This window comes from Elgaria multicarinata, chromosome 1, assembly GCF_023053635.1.
Source record: "Elgaria multicarinata webbii isolate HBS135686 ecotype San Diego chromosome 1, rElgMul1.1.pri, whole genome shotgun sequence".
Lineage (NCBI taxonomy): Eukaryota > Metazoa > Chordata > Lepidosauria > Squamata > Anguidae > Elgaria > Elgaria multicarinata.
In genome coordinates, this window is record NC_086171.1 from 206,159,794 (window position 1) to 206,181,383 (window position 21,590).

Sequence of the window (21,590 nt, forward strand, 5' to 3'; positions counted from 1 at the left end):
CTAGAAGGTATAACATGCCGTTCTTGAGAAACTCACCTGAACTACGGGCGGCCTCTGTAACGTGGTTGTGGGTTGGACAGTTGTCTGTGCCTGAGACACTTGCTTGATTATAGTGGTCGGTGCCACCTGCCGTGCAATTATAGGCGTTCCAGGAGCCTGCAAAAAGAATCCCAGGTAAATTTGTCAAGAAGTAAATTTGCCCAGCTTAACCCAGCATTCCGAGAAAGTTGCACACACACAATAATCTAGAAGGAAAAATAACAGCACTTTAGGAAAGGTGGCTTAAATTTAACTTCTTGTTAAATTTAACTTAGTATTTATTTATTTGTGGAATTTAAACCCTCTTTCAATGGCCAATTGGCATTCCCAGAACAAATTACAAAAGCAGAAAGAAACAAATATTACAAAAACATCTAAAACAAACCAATAAAAACTCACCATAGCATAAGCAAGTTAAAAACATTAAAAGATCAGAAATGACTGGGAAAACAGGAAGGACTTTACCCGGCACCAAAGTGCTTAACCTTGGGTCATTTTCCCACTCAAAACAGCATTCACACATCCCAAACTGCTTTTCTGCCTGCCCTCGAGAAGGAGATATATCTTTTCCATCTGCAGGTAGAAAAGTAGCTTGGGTGGGGTAGGGTGCAATTCTGAGCAGAAGCACAACCGGAGAGGACAGGGTCAAAGCAACGGCTGTCCTTCCACTCCCCTTTTATCCCCTCCTGACTGCAGCTTCCTTTGGCTGCTTTTTATTTAAAAAAAAAGGGGGGGGGAAGAAAAAAGATACAATTGAGTAGACTGTTGCATGCATCATCCATGTAATAACTACTTTGGGCCTTAGTCAAGACCCTTAAAATCTCACAATTCCTTCTAAACCTTACTTCTTCTAAAGCAAGGGTCTGTTATTAGATTCATGCCAAGTCACATGTTCAGCCATCTTGCTTTAAGGACTAGTTCTGAGAGTGATATTAACATGAATTTGACCTCCATCTAACCACTAAAACGTGGGTCAAGATCTATGTAAAAGTCTGCCACAGACCTCAGTTTAATTTTTGAAGAGAGAGAGTTAGTTCTAGGTGGGAATTCCAATAGCTGAGCTGGGATTTTTAATAACACAACTATCAGCTTTTTCACATAGGTCCTGAGCGCATACACACAGACGTGCACACACACACACGAACCCAGAGAGAGTAAGACATTCAGACACACACTTTCCCATTCTTTGGCAGTCCTTCCCAAAACGAAAAATTGGATGCTATATTGAAATACACAAATAATATTATGCACGTGTATTAAACAAATCTTTGCATATTTAGGGCATTACGTTCAGCTATGGAATTTAATTTCAAGCCACTTTCAACACAATGGCTGAGGCTCTAGGGTCGAAAGAAAATGCAGAGGGCATAAACAGGCACTGCTTTCTTTCAGTAATAAAGGCTTCACTCCATATCTAAAGCAGAGTTGGGAAAAGTGTAGCATCTGATCCCTGAAAGAGAAGACGGCCAGGGGCTTAAGAATCCTGTTACAGAACAAATGTAGAATAGGGACGTAGCAAGCACACAGAATACATTGTGGGGCATATCGGGCTAGAGGCTCAAACCTCTGGAGGCAGCCAGCTGAGATACCCTCAAATGTTAAAAAAAAGATATATTTTACTTACATTTCTCAGTGAACTGACCTGCACAGTCGAGAGCTGGACCGGAGAAGCACTGGTGGGTGTGGCAGGGCGAGGAGTCATGGTAGTTTGAGGCTGGGACTGTGCATGTGCTTGGGCCTGCATCTGCGCTAAAGCATGTTGAGGGATCACCAATAACTGACCATTCTCGCTACGCACAAGGACCATGCCTAAGGAGAAGGAAAAAGAGGAAGCACCCATCAGGAACAGCTTGGGAAATAGAAAGTTATTCCAGACTCAAAAGCAATTTAGATTGTAAGCCTATGCGGCAGGGTCTTGCTATTTACTGTGTTATCTGTACAGCACCATGTACATTGATGGTGCTATATAAATAAATAATAATAATAATAATAATAATAAGATGCAACTCAGTTATCATTCACTGAAACAAGTGAATCCACAGCACTTCCAAGTTAAAAGAACGTCCCCAACCTGCTGTTCCCTGGCTATTTTGGATTACAACTCCTAGGACTCCTGACCTCTGGCCATGCTGGCTGACACCAATAGGAGTTAAAGTTCTCAACATTTATTTTATTTATTTATTTTTCATTTATTTATTACATTTATATACTGCCCCATAGCCGAAGCTCTATGGAGGGCATGAGGTTGGGGAAGGCTGAAACAGACGTTCCTGGGCTACATGGGCCAGTGATCTGGATCATTATAAGGCAGCTTCATATAAAGTAATTTGTTCAGAGCAAGGGAGAAAAGGTGTTGCATTTCACTTTCTATCTTGGAGCAAAGCGGTATTTAGTTAGGTATTTAAATGTATCTTGAATCCTCAGAACAGGTAACAACAACAACAAGCAGGCATGTAAACCACGTGAAAATATAATAATGCAGAGTCAAATTCAAGCCCATTCTTGCAGCAGCAGCAGGGAGTATTTCTTCAGTGAGGCTACTGCTGTGGTAGGTTGGCCTTAGTCTACATGTTATGCCACAGGCCAATGCAAGCAGTCCCTGTCAGTATCGTGCAGGAGTTCCTAGCCCAGAAAAACCTTCACTGTTCCTCTCCCAGTCTGAGCAAGATTATACAACATATCATTTCAACTAGCTTTGGCTTTTTCCTTACAGCAATGCCATTGTGAAAGGGGTGGGGGGGTAAGGAAGAGAACAGAACTGGCAAAGAAATCTACAGACCTGGCTTAAAGAAATGAAGGTGCATGCTACAAGGGGCAGGACACAATTCCCCAAGGCACCGAAAAACATTTGAAGGACCATGAAGACCCCTTAGCTGCAAAGTCATCCACAAACTGAAATTTGTGTGTGTGTGTGTTAACTTGCACATGTGAATCCTACCCTTCTTCCATGAAACCCAGGGCAGTATATATGAGAGCCATTCAGTTTGAACCTCACAACTTTGTGAAACGGTTTATTTATTTATTACATTTATATACCGCCCCATAGCTGAAGCTCTCTGGGTGGTTTAGGCCAATGAATGGCTCAAAAGTCCCATAGGGCTTTTCCCCTCTCCCAAGGAATCTGAATCCAGATCTCCTCAACTCAAGTCTAACATTATTTTCAACCACACTGTGCTGGATTTCACACTGAGTTACATATCTTGAAGAACTATTCAGCTTTTCCCATGTTACTCCCTTCTGAATACAACAGCAGAAGGGGGGAAAAACTGCTATTAAGCACAATTTCTATTTGACCAGCCTTAAAAGCCGCCAGCCAATTAAACACAGCTTTAGTCAGAAATGGGAGCACAAATTGTCTAACTTCTAAATTAATTTTCCATAACACATTTAGTCACAAAAGTGGTTATAAAAACCGTAACTGGCCTCCAGTGCATCTGTAGCAGACGGTGCAGCACTGAATTACATCCCAAAAGAAAAATAAAACGGAGGCAAATAAGGCAACTGTTCCCTGCTTAGCCACACATATCTACACTCTTAACCCATTATATCACCTATGATATAATGGAATTGTTGTTTTTAAATGGATATTGTTGTTTTTAAATGGATACTGTAGTTTTTATGTTTTTTAAATTTTTGTATACTTTTAATGTTTACTATTTTTAATTGTTGTAAACCACCCAGAGTGCTTCGGCTGTGGGGCGGTATATAAATGTAATTAAATAAATAAATAAATACATAAATATGATGGGGAGAGGGCTGAAAAACTAAACCTACAAGTACTGGCCTCAACTCTTATGAGCAGGACTAGGATAACAGAAAATGTAATATACTTAGGGTGCAATCCTATGCATGTTTAGACAGGAAAATGCCCTACAAACTGGCTCCTCAGGCTGGCCGGGGAATGCTAGAAATCGTAGGGACATTTTTCTGTCTAAACATGCATAGGATTGCACCCTTAGTCAAGTATTCATTCACTATAACTCATTAAAGAATAGGGCTAGTTCAGATAGGCACATTCATCTCTTGCTCACTCACAGGTATGAATGAAACATGACATAAACAGACTGAACTCTCACATAACCTCAAAACACAATGCATTTCAGCTACGTGAGTTCACACATTCAGCCATGAGTGTGGCTCCTAAATAGGTTAGTTTGGGTTAGGGAGAGTATTGGTTTAAATGGGAAAACCAGGTATGTGACAATGAATTTGGTATCATGAGGATCTCTGCTTTCACTTTTAAAAACATTTGTAATCTATTTGCTGTGCTCACACATAACACTAGGCCAAGGATTATATTAACCATAGTTTTGTTTCCTTAATCATGAATTGTCTTGCAGATCAGCAAACAAACCACAGATTGTTCCCCTATTTCTAGTTTGTTTCTCTCTTGCCCATTTTGTCAACCTTCAGAGACATTTCATTTTCAGAATGCTCATGCAGGCGTCCTTGTTTCAAGGCAAACAACAAAGGTTTGATTTAAATATCCTATATTATTGCATTTATATCCTGCCTTTTTTCCTCCAAGGAACTCAAGGCAGCGTACATAATCCTCCTTCTCTCCACTTTTATCCTCGCAACAACCACCCTGTGAGGTAGGCTGGGCTGAGAGTCTGTGACTGGCCCAAAGTCACCCAGTGGGTTTCCATGGCTGAGTGGGGACTAGAACCCAGATCTCCCGACTCCCAGTCCAACACTCTAGCCACTTCACTGCACTGGCTCTCAAGATTTCCTTCCCCATGATTTGCCTAATTTCTCCTAAATAAGACCGTGGTCTTAATTTACGTAACAAATAAATGTCACATAATCCAGGTTTTCTTGGCACAGGATTCTTATTCTGTCCTGACTAGGTAGGAGGAAAACATAAGTACTGCCCACATACTTCTGGCAGTAGCTACATCATTTAAGCATATGTCTTCTCTGTTCTTAACTGGAATGGAAATGTGGCTGAACACCACTCCCAAGCCCTGACAGTACTTTAACCAATGACTGCCATCCCATTCTACTAGTCCAAGATACTCCCCTACAATTCATCACATGTGCTAGTTAGTCAACCCAATCCCTGAAGGACCTTAGCTCACCCATTTATCAGAGGTGATAATTGATGCCAATTAGGAAGCAAGGAGGCATTAATCATTCTAGTTGAGTCAATACTTTGAAGCTGTAGCCATGTGTTTATCGAGTCATTCAATGGTCAAGAGATGTGCCATGTTTATATCTGTCTTCACGGAGCAGCAGAGAAGCCATCAGCTCAATTAGTTTTATAGACTGTAAAAACGATAACTACATTTGTTGCTGCTATTTGGATGAAACTGAACATTTAGGCATAAACTACATACCTTGATCAAAGGTCATTTGGGGAATATAAACTGGAAGGTCTAAGCTAGTACCATCACCACCACTCTACCCCGGTGATATGCAATTAACATGCCATGCATGGTATGTTGTATGATTGTGATGATGTCAAGCCACTAACAATAGATGTGGAACTCTAAAATTTCTTGAATAAGCATAACATACAAATACTACAATTAGCCTGTTGGAAGTTCAGGGAAAGGTTGTAGAAATGAAGAGATTTGAAAACCAATGGATCAAGGGTTTGTATCCTTTTCTTAGCCTAACCATTTAGAACACAGCACCAGTACATCCTTAGGGTTATCTCTGCAACCATGAAGGCTTGACACTTAGAAGATGACAAAGTCTGCTCCAATTTGAAGGATTTCTAAGAAGCTCAGGTTCAACACAAAAGTAGCATGAGGATAGTACTCCAGGGAGCTCACACCCTTCATTCTGACTCTCCCACCACCACTACTTTCCAGGACAATTATGAATGAATAGTTTTTGAAGGCAATTTCAATACTATATCAAAAAAGGCAGATACTCTTTACGAATGGAATTGACAGGACAAATACTCTTTAACACTGGCAATTGACAGCAGAATCCTATGCATGTTTACTCAAAAAATAAGTCCACTACCAAGCAATTGTGCACGGGATTGCATCACTGATATAGGTAATTTTCTAGAACATGTTTACCAGCTTTTTTAGAACAGACATTTACTGCAGCTGTTTCAGCAAAAATTAAAAGCCATCCCTTTTAATAAGGGCATGATACAGCCAACGGTAAGCACTTTTAAGTCCCATCAGTCTTAATGGAAATGATAAGCACGTTCTTAAATGTTTATCACTGAAATCATAGGGATTTAGAAATGCCTACAGCAGAGCAACAAATCAAGTGTTAATATAAAAACGTAAGTGCACCTCACTCCAGAACTCAGTATTTTTAATCCGGCATGTAAATATGAAATAGTTAAACAAACAAACAATTTCTGCTCACTCTCTGACACACTCTTTTTCACTTTTATTTTTTATTTAAAATTATTTTTAGGTGGCATTTAAGGTTGGAATGCACATTCTTGCATTCATTAAGCCTAGAAAGAAACAGTGAATCAGCATAGATCTTCAACACACTCAGAACTGAAAACAAACACCTGCTGCTCTTGAAATTATATATCAAGTACCACTTTCAAAAACTGGTCACCAACACTGAGGCTTCAGAGGGAAATTAGCAATAGTACAGAAGTGAATGAAACAGAAAACATAAATGGCCTCCAGGTAGAAAGTACAGCAAACCCAGGGTACATAATAAATTCAGAGTATTTACAACTCAGTATCTATCCTGTGCTTTTCAGACTTTCTGTTCTGTCATCTGTTCTGCTCAGGATTCCTCTCGGCGTTAACCATGAAATCCCTGTGGCCCTGTTTAGAAGACACCTTAAACCACAACTTTAACAAAACCGGGCTGTGTTCAGAAGACACCTTAAACCACAGCTTTAACCATTGTGACTAAGGCAAAAAGGCTTATTCACCATGGTTAAAACCATGGTTAAGGTGTATTCTGAACATGGCCTGGCTTTCTGGCTTAACCACCATGGTTAAAGCCGTGGTTTAAGGTTTCTTCTGAACGGGGCCAGAGTTTTGTAGAGAGTTCTGGGCATATTCTAGCATGCATGCTGCCCACTTCAAGCTTACTCTGAGCCTGCAGAGGTTCACCATCGCCCTGCATGAACTGAGAGTATGCCCTAAAAGCTATCCTATCCCCCCCTGCACAAATCAGTGGTGGCAAACAAGGGTGTTTGTTCTCCTTTAATGAACTTTTCTTTGAGGAGCCCATGGATTCCTCAAAACAGAGTCTGAAAACCACTGGTTGAAGCATTTCAGAACACGGCTACGTATACATCCAGTCCCTGCTATATGCAAAGTGCATTAGCTGCCTGCAACTGAGCGCCGGAATGCAGTAACAACTATAATATTTTAATCTGGATCCCAGTAAGTGGTTTAGATCACAATTCTAAACCAATATAGTCAGTGTAAGTGAACTCAGTGGGATTTACTTTTGAGTCAACACACTAAGGATTGCACTACAAGAGATGGTGATGCTGCAATTCTAATTTTGGTACACATTCCATTTTAACAGGCTATTGAAAACATAATTCACCTTTCCTGTACTAATTTGCTTTAAAAAGAAACTTAAGTTGTCTTTAATTTCACCTTGATCTGAGACACTTCTCTCTTTATAAAATTATTTCAAAATTACCACATTGTTACAAAACAGCTGAACATGAATGAATAGGTAGCTAAATTTGACAACAATATATTTTTGCAAGTCAAAACAAAGCTCTTTTCCTGGACTGTTTCTTGAAGAGAATGTACATAGCCTGGGACCCCGCCCCCCCTTGATGCTATAAAATAGTGTTAACAACATTAATAATTACAGAACCCGCTACCTACTTCAAACAGTGCTATAGAAGATCAATTGGGCTATAATCTTGCAACAGCATGACATTAAATTTAAAGGGTCTGAAACTACTCATAAACTAAGGATTAGTTGCTGTTGCTATAAGAATAAATTACAGAAACATTCGAAGTTCCACCAAACATGATCATCCACTCAAGAAAGAGGTCTGGGTATGGATATCTTGCCATTGTGGAACTGCACTGCTGACAGAATTCTAGAAAGGCACTGAACAATTGCATGACACAGAAAATCATTGCCATATTAGCCCAAGATAATTTGGAACAATTTACACCTTTTTTTTTTCCAAGTGAAGCAGTCACCAGTACTCAAAAATGGTCTTATGAATGTACATGCTGTATGTTAAGATGCAAAATAGATAATATTTTGTACTGGACCCTAAAATAGTGACCTACCACGTATATATATTTTTAAATGAAATTATAACAAAACAAAAAAGAAGAAAAATTACAAAGATGAAGACAAATAGAACATAACAAAAAGTATATCCATTCACAATAACTACAGTATTCACAACACCATTGATTAAAAACAGAGCAAAAACTTAACACCTATTTCAAATATATACGTTAATATAAGCAGTTCATATAACTAAATAAGCATTCAGATGAAACTGACAACTGTATGATATACATTCAGAAACAGCAAGATCTTAAAAAAATTAAATGATAGGTGGTGGAGTGTGTTTAGTGTTCTCTTTACAACTAAAAGGGCTTTCAAAGTCCATTTTTTATTGACTATCTCTTAATCCCCACATCACTGGGATATAAAACTGCATGAACATCTGCATTATCACTGTTTTTTTCTAGAACAAAATGTGTACAGGTAATGACTTCCAACCAAACAGAAGCCACCACAAGGCATGCTCACATCGTATGCCTGAACGGCACATTGCCCACATTACATCTGTGTGCCATGTTCTTCTCCAAGCTTCTGCCTCTTCATTTACCTTCCCATAACTATGGCCCTGTATCTTTCTATAATGTTCACTGTGGCAGCTGCTGCTGGTCCTGGACTAAAAACATTTATAGTTGTAAACAACTCTTCTTCTCTATGTAACTGCAGATCGTTTATTTATTTATGTCCCACTTTTCAGTCAAGACTGACTCCCAAAAGCAACTTACATTGATAATCCATCAGAAGATGCAATTTAAGTAAGTCAGTGTAGCAAAGATAAGCAGTCTTGACTTCTGCCTTTCGATGAGTGCTGCACAACCCCCCAAATTAGCATGTACCCATGCCCCCAAACTCAACTGTTACCCTTTAGGGGAAATGCTTTTAACAAACATACTGGAAACAATCTTGACCACTGTAATCCTCAGAACTACAGTGGGAAGAAATGTTAGCAACAAAGCCAACCGCAGGCATTACATTTTCAAGTTTTAGGATTAACTCAAAGAAGACAGAAGAAGAGTTGCAAGTAAAATAGAACCAAGACAGAAGGTCATTGCTAGAACAGACAGGCTAACTATGGTGAGAATAAGCTCAGGCCTACCTAGTCTAAATTATGTTTATGCCTATGATGACAGAAGTTAGAAACAGTTGTGATCTGAATTATTCAAGGGGCAGAAGCCTAATCAGAATGCTCTAAATCTGAGAGGAAGACCAGCCCAAAAACCAACAGGTTGAGGAAGTGAAAATACAATTGAATCATTTGAAAATGACCAACTGAAGTACAGCAATACATCTAGAATAGCAGACAGGTCACAGCTATTGAATATGCATCTAAGCAAAGTACAAAGAAAGTTAATTAAAGTTGACATTGACTACCTAACTTATTACCTTCATCCATCTCATGCTATCATTTTAGTACATAAATATGTTTGTATTCCCTCTCTCTCTATAAATGCACACATTTAAAAAGTAAAGCTTCCTTATAGAAATATGGTGAGATTTATTAATTGCTAAAAGCTGGTCACATGCAGATTTCAACACCAAATTTCAACTTCAGCCCTCTTGTATATACATTCATACTTCTCATCTTTTGGCATATAGTTAAGTCTTTATCCTTAGTTGTATATCTATAATGTAATGTACAGACTGCATTCAGACAACACGATAGTCAATGATGGGATAATAATCTAGGGGGTACTCCTCACACAACATGATAATAATCAACCATGGTATAGATTAGGATCAGCGTTGAGTTGACTATTAATCCTCCCTCAGTCCTTCTGCTAGTATCCCATCAGTCATTGCTGCCAAAAATCTACCCTGCCTGCCGGACTACAGCCGCCGCCGATATGACTGCTCTTGCCTTGCAACTCCGTGGCTGAGGAAATGGCCAATGGTGCCCTCCACACAATATGATAACTGACAGTGCTTCAAATAGCCAACTCTAGACAATGGCTGAGTTCGGACAAAGCACTAATCAATGGTTGTTTCCTATTCTGTTCCTATCCCCCCCCCCCCCAGTTGATTAGCGTGTCATCCGAACTCAGCCAATATTGGTTATTTACGTTGGTTATTTCAGCCAAATAAGGAATCGTTGGTTAAAAAACTCCCTCGACACAACACGATAACCCATGGTGAGTTAAACACCAACCGTTGACTATTTAATCCACCACTGATTACTGTGTTATCTGAACCCAGCCACTATCTTAGGGCTGCAATCTTAGGCACACATACCTAAAAATAAGTCCCACTGAACACAGGACGTGCTTAGGATTGGGCTATAAATCTAGGAATTCAGCACCAAATCATTTAGGCAGCAGATTTACTTTATCTATACTTCCTTAGGAGTAAAGCCCACTGGAATCAATAAGACTGTTTCTGAGTAAGCATGCATAGATAGGATATTTAAAAAAACTGTTATCCACAAATCCCTTCTCTGACCTCCATTCTCTCAAAAAATAATATCCAGATATACCACTCCTTTAAAAAAAAAAAAACATCCATTACTTTGACTCTCCTATTAGCTTTTTATCAGAAATTCCCAGAAGACATATTTACTATTTGTAGTACTTAATGATTATTTAAATGCAAGACATTCAGCCAACAGTCTCAGGACCTGTACATGTGTGTTACAAATATATTTGCCAAATTAAAGGCATAAGCACTAATATACCCTTTTCAGCTCCATTTTTAATGCAACCTTATGGGGAAAAGGTTTTTAATTAGTTATCAAATTGATTATTTTCATTAGAATGAAGCAGACACAGTGGAGACTTTAAAAAGCCTTAGTCTCCATTAAGCCAATATATTATCTCATGTGTAAAAAACCATTACCCAAACTGGTCAAGAATGATGCTTCATTTTAATTCTAGAAGTTACCTTTACATACGTCACAACAATTCTCATATTTTCCTTGCTGTAAGTCACTTGCGGCATTGTCTAAAACACCTCTATTCATCATTTTCCCAAAACAATACATTAGAAGAGCAACATCTGAAGAGAAGTAAAGGACTGCAATCATTTTTTCAATAAATAAATAAATACTGAGCTATCTGGCTTTCTAGACCCCTAACGATCTACATTCATGTGTCTCAGGCTCTCCAAGAAAGTGTTGCTACATCCTAAAATATAATTAATTATGAAATGAAATTTTGGACTTTAGCCTTTACAGATTGGCTCCCACTAGTTCAGCAAGAAGATGATATACATGAAGGACAGTTCTTTCATTCCCCTTTCAGAATATCTGGGGGGAAATGTGATGGTGCTCTAACAAACATTCTTGTGCAGCTCTCTACATTCCAGTAGAAAACGTCTACAAAGTCTTCTGTCTTTAACATCAACTGAACTTACATTAGTCAAAGTTCAGTACAAAACATTCTTGTGTGGTACACAATCCACCAGCAAGCAAAATGAAAGACAAACTCAAACGTTATGACACCCCCTACATGGAGGCTGTCAAATTATGTTTCTGCTTTGTGGCACCTCCAAACTACCGAGAAGGCAGAAGAATTATATAAACTCACAGCCATATTGATTAGCCTTGATCACATGGAGTGACACCACATCCGCACCAGCAACCATTAGGAATGTTCAGTACTGGCACAAACATTCTACAATGCAGCAGGCTAGTCCACATGGTACATGTAGCTTGCAAATATTATCATTCTTTTGGCAGCAAACACATGCCTGGTAAAATATTTCAATCAGCCATAAGCATAGCAGTTGGCCATGCTTCACTTGAGTGGTACAGTACAGGACCAGAAGCATAGACCTATCCCTGGAAAGTCAGGCATCAGTTCCTCACAGGAAACACACCACAGTTTGCACAAACCGCACTGGTTCTGCATGTCCCTGTCAGCCACATTTTCATGCACGGGACCAACACCGTGCCCAAATATCACAATGACATACTGGACTTTGACGCAACAAGCTAAGCTTATTTTACACGATTCTTAAGAATGTACAAGATATCTACGGAACTTTCTCCTGATGTTCACGATCATATCTCGGCATGTCTCTCAGATATCTCAGCCTGGCTGCTTCATCGTCGTCTGAAACTTAATATGGCAAAGACTGAATTGCTTGTTTTTCCGCCTAAACCTTCTCCTCGTCTCTCATTCTCTCTCACTGTCAATGATGTTACGCTTACTCCGGTCAAGGAAGCTCGTAGTCTTGGCTTCATATTTGACTCATTGCTCTCCTTTATTCCTCATATTGAGGCAGTAGCTAAATCCTGTCGTTTTTTCCTATATAATATTGCCAGGATTCGATCATTTCTGTCTATCTCTTCTGCCAAGACGCTTGTTCATGCACTGGTTATTTCTCGGTTGGACTACTGCAACCTTCTTCTCTCTGGCCTTCCTTCGTCTCACATCAGTCCACTGGTTTCTGTCCACCACTCCGCCGCTAAGATCATCTTCCTGGCTCGCCGCTCTGACCATGTTACTCCACTTCTGAAATCTCTTCATTGGCTTCCAATTCACTTCAGAATCCAATATAAACTTCTCCTGTCGACCTTCAAAGCTTTCCACGGTCTAGCTCCTTCCTATCTCCCCTCTCTCATCTCACACTATTGCCCCGCTCATCCTCTTCGCTCCTCTGATGCCATGTTTCTCGCCTGCCCAAGGGCCTCTACTTCCCTTGCTCGGCTTCGTCCATTTTCCTCTGCTGCCCCTTACGCCTGGAACGCTCTTCCAGAACATCTGAGATCCACAAGTTCAATCACAGCTTTTAAAGCTCAGCTAAACACTTTTCTTTTTCCTAAAGCTTTTAAAACTTTATGTTGTTTGGACTTTACACTGTTAGTTTTACCCTACCCTGTGCCTGTTTACCCTACCCTGTGCCTGTTTACATTCTCTTCCCCTCCTTATTGCTTTACTATGATTTATTAGATTGTAAGCCTATGCGGCAGGGTCTTGCTATTTACTGTTTTACTCTGTACAGCACCATGTACATTGATGGTGCTATATAAATAAATAAATAAATAAATAAATAAATAAATAATAATAATAATAATAATGAAATGGTTGTGAATTGGTTGTTATTAGGTCTGTGAACAAAGTTATGGTGCTTGATTTTCATTCTTCTCTTTCCACTCAATAAGCTGAATATTTTTCTGAAATTTTTTTGTTCGTTTCAAAGCAGTTTGGAAACAACTTCCATAAGCAAGATTATGTGGGTCAAGATTATATAGCCAGTCCAATAGGATGTGCAATTCCACAGGAGCATCAATGAAGGGCTAAACAATTGAAGTTAACTGATAAAAAAAGTAATATTTCAGGAGCACAGAAAGTAAACTGAAAAGCAGGCTAGTTTGGGGATGGAGGAAATGAAAGTAAAAATGTGACTGCAGTTTAGGTTCAGGCCATATGATACCTTGGAAGTCTTTAACAGCTGTCTCTCAGGACACCTTGAGGAGAAAAGCAGGCAAACTACAGGATCAATGCTAAAAGGAACGAATAACAGCAATGGCAAGTACTTTGGGAGGATGAGAGAAGATGAAGAATCATCCCTTCTGCCTATCAGAAGCATCACACTCCAGTATACAGTCCAAGGAAACTAGATTCAAATGGGTTGGAGGGTAACCCCACACAAACACACCTCTATCCAACAGCTGGAGAGAGGACATGCCAATTATTCTGCACCCACAAAAAATAACCAGTTTTGAAAAGAAGGGGCTAGTGTAGGGACACTAGTCAGCTTCTAAATAATACTCTTTCTTCATGTTTCGCCTGCCAAATTCCTTCACTAAGACCCCAATTTCCCCAGCTGTCATCTTCCCCTGTTCTCAAGAGCTTCTGCAGCCTTTTGCAGCCTCCTACCTCCCACCAAAAAGCATGCTCACCACATGCCACTGCTTTTCCCACATGCCACAACCACCATCTACCACCATTCTACCAGCCGCAAGTCTGCTTTTCTCCTAGCCATAGATCATCACTATCCAACCCACAAGCTTTGCCCTTACTTGTACAAATTTGGCAAGTTGTACTCCTGAGCTGCTAATTTAAATGGAATTTAGAAGAGACTCATGCTGTGGCACACTAGAGCAGGGACAGGTAAGCCCCCCTCCTCCCCACTTTTGTTTTGCTAAAGGCATCACTTCATCAAACTGAAAATGGTTCAAATTTGTGTTTCATGTTCCTGTAGCACACTGGACAATCCACAGACTTCTGACAGGATTGCCATAGAGTTTTGTCTACCATGCCTGACCTGTCAGTGCTGATTCACAAGAAAATGGAAGGCTTAGATCAAGCTCCTCAATGTTCTACATAATTACTAAAAATAGCATCTCAGACATTGAACAACGTGTCCATATATATATATATATATATATATATATATTGAGATCAGAAATGTAAAGGGGATTTGAAAACTCTAAAGTCTAAAATGAAAGATAAATACATCATAAAATATCAGACTGAAGCCACTGAAATTACCACTCATTAACCCAGCTTTTAAAAACAAATAGTTAACAACCTCAAGTTTTCCTTCTGGGCATTGATTTAGGATATTCCAACACTGTTTCATATATGACATGACAGCAAATTTGGATTTGCCTTTGAATGTACAGCTGGCAGAGAACAGTGTTAGCCTAGCAATGTTAGTGTTAGCTTACATCATCTTCAAACTGATCACAGCTTACAGGAGGAAATTATAAAGGGTGGAGAAGGGGAAAAATCCACCCCTCTTCCAAAATAGTCTTAGCTTGAGTCTGCAGTGCTAAGTGACCTCTGTGTAGTACAACTTCCTTCCAGAGGTTTTTGTTTTAATGCCCCTCAAGAGGTGTTAGAACTACAGTTTGCGTTTCTTAAATTCCTCTGCCAAGCTAAAACTGCCTTGCTAGAATATTTCCTCAATGTTAGCTACAAGCACTTTAATTATGATTTCTGGTAAAATATCCCTGCTTAGATGACAAAGCATCTAGTAGCTCAGTTTGTCGTAATGACCCTCCTCCTCAGCAAGCAGACAAAGTCCTATAATCTTGGACTAGGGCGATCCACGTTTAAATGCTTTCCCAATGATGAAGCACCTTTTATAACACTAGGCCAAACAAAGGAACATAAGAGTAGCCACACTGGATCAGACCAAACGCCTACGTAGCTCAGCACTCCGTTCGCAAAGTTTGAGTGTTTGGACAATTCCGTGTACGCAGGGGCGGGGCAGAAACTACAATGGCTTCTTTTACCAATGTGATCGTCTGAACCCTGCCTTTATTTATGCACTGTGTGAAGAGGTACTTCCTTCCTTTTATCTATCCTGAATCTCCCAGTGTTCAACTTCACTAAATGACCCAGGGTTCTAGTATTATGAAGGAGAGAGATCCTTTTTCTCCACATCATGCATAATTTTATACACCTCTATTATGTCTCCCTTACTCACCCTTTTTTTAAGCTAAAAACTTCAAATGTTGTCATCTTTCCCTATAGTAGAATTGCTCCAGTCCTTAATAATTTCAGTTGCCCTCTTCGGCACACTTTCCAGCTCTGCAATATCTTTTTTGAGGTGTGGTGACCAGAACTGTACACAGCATGCCAAATATCACTACACCAAAGTAGTAATGTGCCTTCAAATCACTTTCGACTTATGGTGACCCTATGAACCAATGATCTCTATTCGCATCTGTTTTAACACACCCTATTCAGATCTTGCAACTTCATGTCCGTATTCTCTTTTACGGAGTCAATCCATCTCTTATTAGGTCTTCCTCTTTTCCTTCTATCTTCTGTTTTTCCTAGCATTATTGTCTTTTCTAATGAGTCATTTCTTCTCATTATATGTCCAAAGTAGGATCGCCTCAATTTCAACTTTTTCACTTCTAATGAGAATTCTTTAGCCACTACACTTTAGCTACTACACCACACTGTCTCTTATTTATTTTATCATTTATCTTATCTTTTATTTATCTTTTTCACAGTCCACAGTATCCACAAAACTCTCCTCCAGCATCACATTTCAAATGAGTTGATCTTCCTCCTACCCACTTTTTTCATTGTCCAACTTTCGCATCCATACATGGAGATCAGAAATACCATGGTCTGAATTATCCTGACTGATTAGGATAAAACAACAACAACATACCACCCATCAACTATCTTGCTTTAATACATAGGCTTAACAATGATAGAGTGATGTTCCTTTAAGTATGTATGTATGTATTTATTTATTTATTACACTTATATACCGCTCCCATAGCCAGGGCTCTCTGGGCGGTTTATAGAAATTCTAAAATTGAGATAAAAACAAATATACAAAATTTAAAACTCTAAAACACAGAACATACACACATAAAGCATTAAAAACGATTAAAAACTAAACATGTGGGTGATTAAGATGTGCCGCCATATGCCTGGGCAAAGAGGAAAGTCTTAACCTGGCGCCGGAAAGCTAGCAGCGTTGGTGCCAGGCGAGCCTCGTCAGGGAGATCATTCCACAGTCTGGGGGCCACCACCGAAAAGGCCCTATCCCTCGTTGCCGCACTCCGAGCCTCTCTCGGAGTAGGCTTCCGGAGGAGGACCTTAGATGTTGAACGTAGTGACTAGGTATATTCACGTCGGGAGAGGCGTTCCGTCAGGTATTGTGGTCCCAAGCCGTGTAAGGCTTTATAGGTCAAAACCAGCACCTTGAATTGGGCTCGGAAACATACAGGCAGCCAGTGCAAGTGGACCAGAGCAGGTGTTATATGGTCAAACCTTCTGGTTCCCGAAATCAATCTGGCCGCTGCATTTTGCACGAGCTGCAGCTTCCGAACCGTCTTCAAAGGCAGCCCTACGCAGAGTGCATTGCAGTAATCTAACTTGGAGGTTACCAGAGCATGGACAACTGAAGCCAGGTTATCCCTGTCTAGATAGGGGCGTAGCTGGGCCACCAACCGGAGTTTGTAGAAGGCACTCCATGCCACTGAGGTCACCTGAGCCTCAAGTGACAATGATGGATCTAAAAGAACCCCCAAGCTACGAACCTGCTCCTTCAGGGTGAGTGCAATCTCATCCAGAACCGGTAGAACACCCCCCATCCTGTCAGCGGAATCACCTACTAACAGCATCTCAGTCTTGTCTGGATTGAGTTTGTTTATTAGCCCTCATCCAGTCCATTGTCGCAGCCAGGCACCGGTTCAACACATCCACAGCTTCTCCTGCTGAAGATGAAAAGGGGAAATAGAGCTGTGTGTCGTCAGCATACTGATGACAGCACACTCCAAAGCTCCGGATGACCGCACCCAGCGGCTTCATGTAAATGTTAAACAACATGGGGGACAAAACCGACCCCTGCGGGACCCCATACTTGAGAGCCCACGGGGCCGAGTAATGTTCCCCAAGCACCATCTTCTGTATCCGACCCGCCAAATTAGAGCGGAACCACTGCAGAGCAGTACCTCCCACTCCCAGCTCAGCGAGTCGTTCCAGAAGGATACCATGGTCAATGGTATCAAAAGCCGCTGAGAGGTTGAGGAGAATCAACAGAGTCACACTCCCTCTCCTGTCTTTCTCCCGACATAGGTCATCATACAGGGCGACCAAGGCTGTTTCCGTGCCAAAACCAGGCCTGAAGCCCGACTGAAATGGATCCAGATAATCAGTCTCATCCAAGAGTGTCTGGAGCTGGCCCGCAACCACCCGCTCAAGGACCTAAGTACTAGTCAGGGCCTAAGCTATTTAGGGCTTATACATCAACATCAGCACCTTGAGTTGGGATCAATGACAAATGGACATCTAGTGCAACTCTTTAAAGACCAGTGTTATATGGGCAAACACAGGCAAACCAGGTCAACACCAGTGTGGTTGCATTTTGCACAAGCTGCAAGCCGTTTCAAGTGCAGCTCCATATAGAGGCATTGCAACAGTCTAACTGGGAGCTTACCAGGGCATGAATTATGGGGCCAGGCTATCCCTTTCAGGAATGGGATTAGCTGGCAAACCAACCATAACTGGGAAAAATACTCTCAGCTAGTGCAGCAATTTGAGCCTCCATTAACAAAGTAGAATCAGGGAGTATCCCGAGACTATGCATCTGGACTGCAACCCCATCCAGAGCAGGCCTTTCCCCGAGAACCTGATCCACAGTACTTCTGCCTTGTTGGGATTCAACTTCAGTTTGCTGCCCCTCATGCAACCTATCACTGCCTGTAAGCACTGATCAACCACCTGCACAATTTCACCTGATTCCACAGAAAGAACAGAGAACTGGCTGTCATCAGCATACTAATGTCACCTCACCCAAAATCATCTGATGAGAACACCAAACTGTTTCATATAAATGTTAAATAATTCGGGGAACAAGATGGAACCCTGCAAGACCCCACAGCACAGCTGCTAAGGGACCAAGCAGAAGTCCCCCATCAGTATTTTTGAGGCCAGCCCCAGAGATAGGAGCAGAACCACTTAACACTGTGCCTCCAGCTCCCAATCCACAGAGCTGCTCCAGAAGGATACCATGGTTGATGGTACCAAACATTGCCAAGAGATCAAGGAGAATTAACAGGGCCATGCTCCTGTCCCTCTCCTTGCACAAGCCATTAATCAGGGCAACTGAACCTGTTTCAGTGCCAAAACTAGTACTGAAACCAGACTGAAATGGCTCTAGATAATCCTCTTTGTTAATTTTTTTATTACTTTTCTATACTGCCGAATAGCCAAAGCTCTTCCAAGAGCACCTAAAGCTAGTTGCTCACTACCCTCTTAAGCTCCTTGCCCCCCAAAAAGGGGTATTTGCAGCTGGGCAGTAGCTGTCACAGACACATCTGGGTCCAGGGTGGGCTTCTTGACGATCCAGCAACCTGATTTATAAATCCAGTAACATCCTTGCTGTCAGTTTTAAACTTTGATCTTTTCTACCAGCTACTGCAAAACTTAACTGTTTCCTATTTCTCCATTACAGATCTACTTTCTGGGCAGTTAGGCTGTAATTTTGTGTATAGAATTCCATAGAGATATCCCAATCCTAATGAGGGAGTTTCAGTATAAATATTTTATTATTTATGAATATATTTATTACATTCTTATCCTGCCCTTCCTCCAGAGAACTCAGGCCTGAGTAGATGGCTCTCCTCCCCCATATTTTATCCTCACCGCAATCTGAGATGCAGTGACTAGCACAAGGTCCATCACTGAGCCTTCATGGCAGAATGAAATTTGAACCAAGATCTCCTCAGTCCAAATCACATACTCTGTTCCACTACACCACCCAGAGAGCTTTGTGAACTGCCCAGAGAGTGGTTTGTTTAAATAAACAAACAAACACCTCACTGGATCCCATACAGAATGCTTTCCTCATTCAGTTCAGTGGAGGAAGTAGATGCACGCAATCTTTGCCATGTGAACTAAGCTTCCTGCGATACAGATCCTGTCATGCCTCTTTTGGAGGAATCCTCTTCAAAGGACAACCTATTGCTACCTGAGCCAAACATCTCAGAGAAATAGCCTACTTCCTGGGACTGTGAGGCATGTCAGGGAGATCCTGGATCCCCAAGAGAAAAAGTATCTCAACCATGAGGCATCGAGAGCACATTTTCTGATTTGGCGGCAGAAGCTGAGTTATCGCCTAGTCCTAAAGGTACAGGCTGGATCAGCCACTGGTTGAATAAGTGCCTGACTCAAGAATAAGACTTTTCGTGAATAAAGGGTTACTCATGAGCAAGACTCTGCTCATAAGCAGACCGTTCCTCAGGTGAGTGAAGGCCAGCACCTGTGTCTTGGCAGGGCTCTGAACACTCAAGCTTAAAAGCCTTCAGTTCAGAGAGCTGCGGGAATTACTGCTTTGCATGGAGAAGGTTCAATCCCCAACAACTCCAGATAGGGTTCAGAAAGAATCCTGCCTGAAACCCTGGACAGCCACTGAGAGTCAGTATTGACAATACTGAGCTAGACGGACAAGTGGTATAAGACAGCTTGCTATGCTCTTATGACCACAAATGGTGGCTATGATCACAAAAATTGGGATCCATGCTCCAGCTCCCACATTTGAATTCCCTAGCTACCTTGCTCTCTGTGGGATCCTGTGTGCTTTTAACCTTTGGGCTGTCTTTGGACCTTGCTCTCATTATTCACCTTTGCTGGTTTCTAGCCTCTCTGTCTGCAGAACACCTGAAGCAGGACAGATCCCATATAATTTGTATGAGACCATAGACTTTGTATTTCTGGGCGCAAAGATTACTGCAGACGCTGACTGCAGCCAGGAAATCAGAAGACGTTTACTTCTTGGAAGGAGAGCAATGACAAATCTTGGTAAAATAGTTAAGAGCAGAGACACCACACTGACAACAAAGGTCCGCATAGTTAAAGCAATGGTATTCCCCGTAGTAACCTATGGCTGCGAGAGCTGGACCATAAGGAAGGCTGAGTGAAGGAAGATAGATGCTTTTGAACTGTGGTGTTGGAGGAAAATCCTGAGAATGCCTTGGACCGCAAGAAGATCAAACCAGTCCATACTCCAGGAAATAAAGCCAGACTGCTCACTTGAGGGAATGGTAGTAAAGGCAAAACTGAAGGACTTTGGCCACATAATGAGAAGACAGGATACCCTGGAGAAGAGGCTGATGCTAGGGAAAGTGGAAGGCAAAAGGAAGAGGGGCCGACCAAGGGCAAGATGGAGGGATGATATTCTGGAGGTGACAGACTTGACCTTGGAGGAGCTAGGGGTGGCGACAGCCGACAGAAAGCTCTGGCGTGGGCTGGTCCATGAAGTCACGAAGAGTCGGAAGCGACTGAACGAATAAACAACAATTAATGAATATGGAGTTAGAGACAGAGCTGTGAGGGTCCAGAAAAAGTGGTTTAAAAAATAGGAAGAAATTAGAAAGAAAACTGTTCCCCCCCCCCAAATGCTTTTGGACTACAGGAAAGTATGTGACAGGGGATAATCCCCCCCCTTCTTTTCTCCCCTGAACCTTCACACTCTGGTTGAGCAGTGAAAGAGCCAGAGTTTTCAAATTATGAAGAGCTACAATAAGTTAGCTAGAAATTGGGTAAATGAATGGGCAACAAAAACAGCAAATGAGATTCAAGATAAACGTATAGTGATGCACACAGGGGCAATAAATAAATAAATCCAAACTTCACATACACAATGAAAAGGTCGAACTTTTCCTTGAAACGAACTAAGAAAGAGATTTTGAAGTCATGGTGAACAGCTCAATGAAAACAAACTGAGCATGTGGCAAGATGCAAAAAAGGCAAATACCAAGCTAGGGATTATTAGGAAAAGAACTGAAAACAAAACTGCCACAACCATAATGCCTTTACATCAAGCTTTTCATACATTTGTGTCATTTGGAATACTATGGGTCATTCTGGTCAACCGATAGCAGAAATGTTACTGAAGAAGCGGAAAAGGTGCTGGAAGAGGGT

General features: G+C 41.2%; 1 protein-coding gene across 1 annotated transcript in view; it reads right to left on the bottom strand.

The window, feature by feature from the left end:
- The window catches only part of TAF4 (TATA-box binding protein associated factor 4), an 86,978-nt gene that overhangs the window by 39,916 nt on the left and 25,472 nt on the right, over positions 1 to 21,590 (bottom strand). Inside the window, exons 3-4 of the mRNA XM_063146804.1 lie at positions 1,664 to 1,848; positions 37 to 156 (exon numbers count right to left, since the gene is read on the bottom strand). Of these exons, the coding sequence (XP_063002874.1) occupies positions 37 to 156; positions 1,664 to 1,848 (305 nt within the window). The remainder of the gene's footprint in view (positions 1 to 36; positions 157 to 1,663; positions 1,849 to 21,590) is intronic.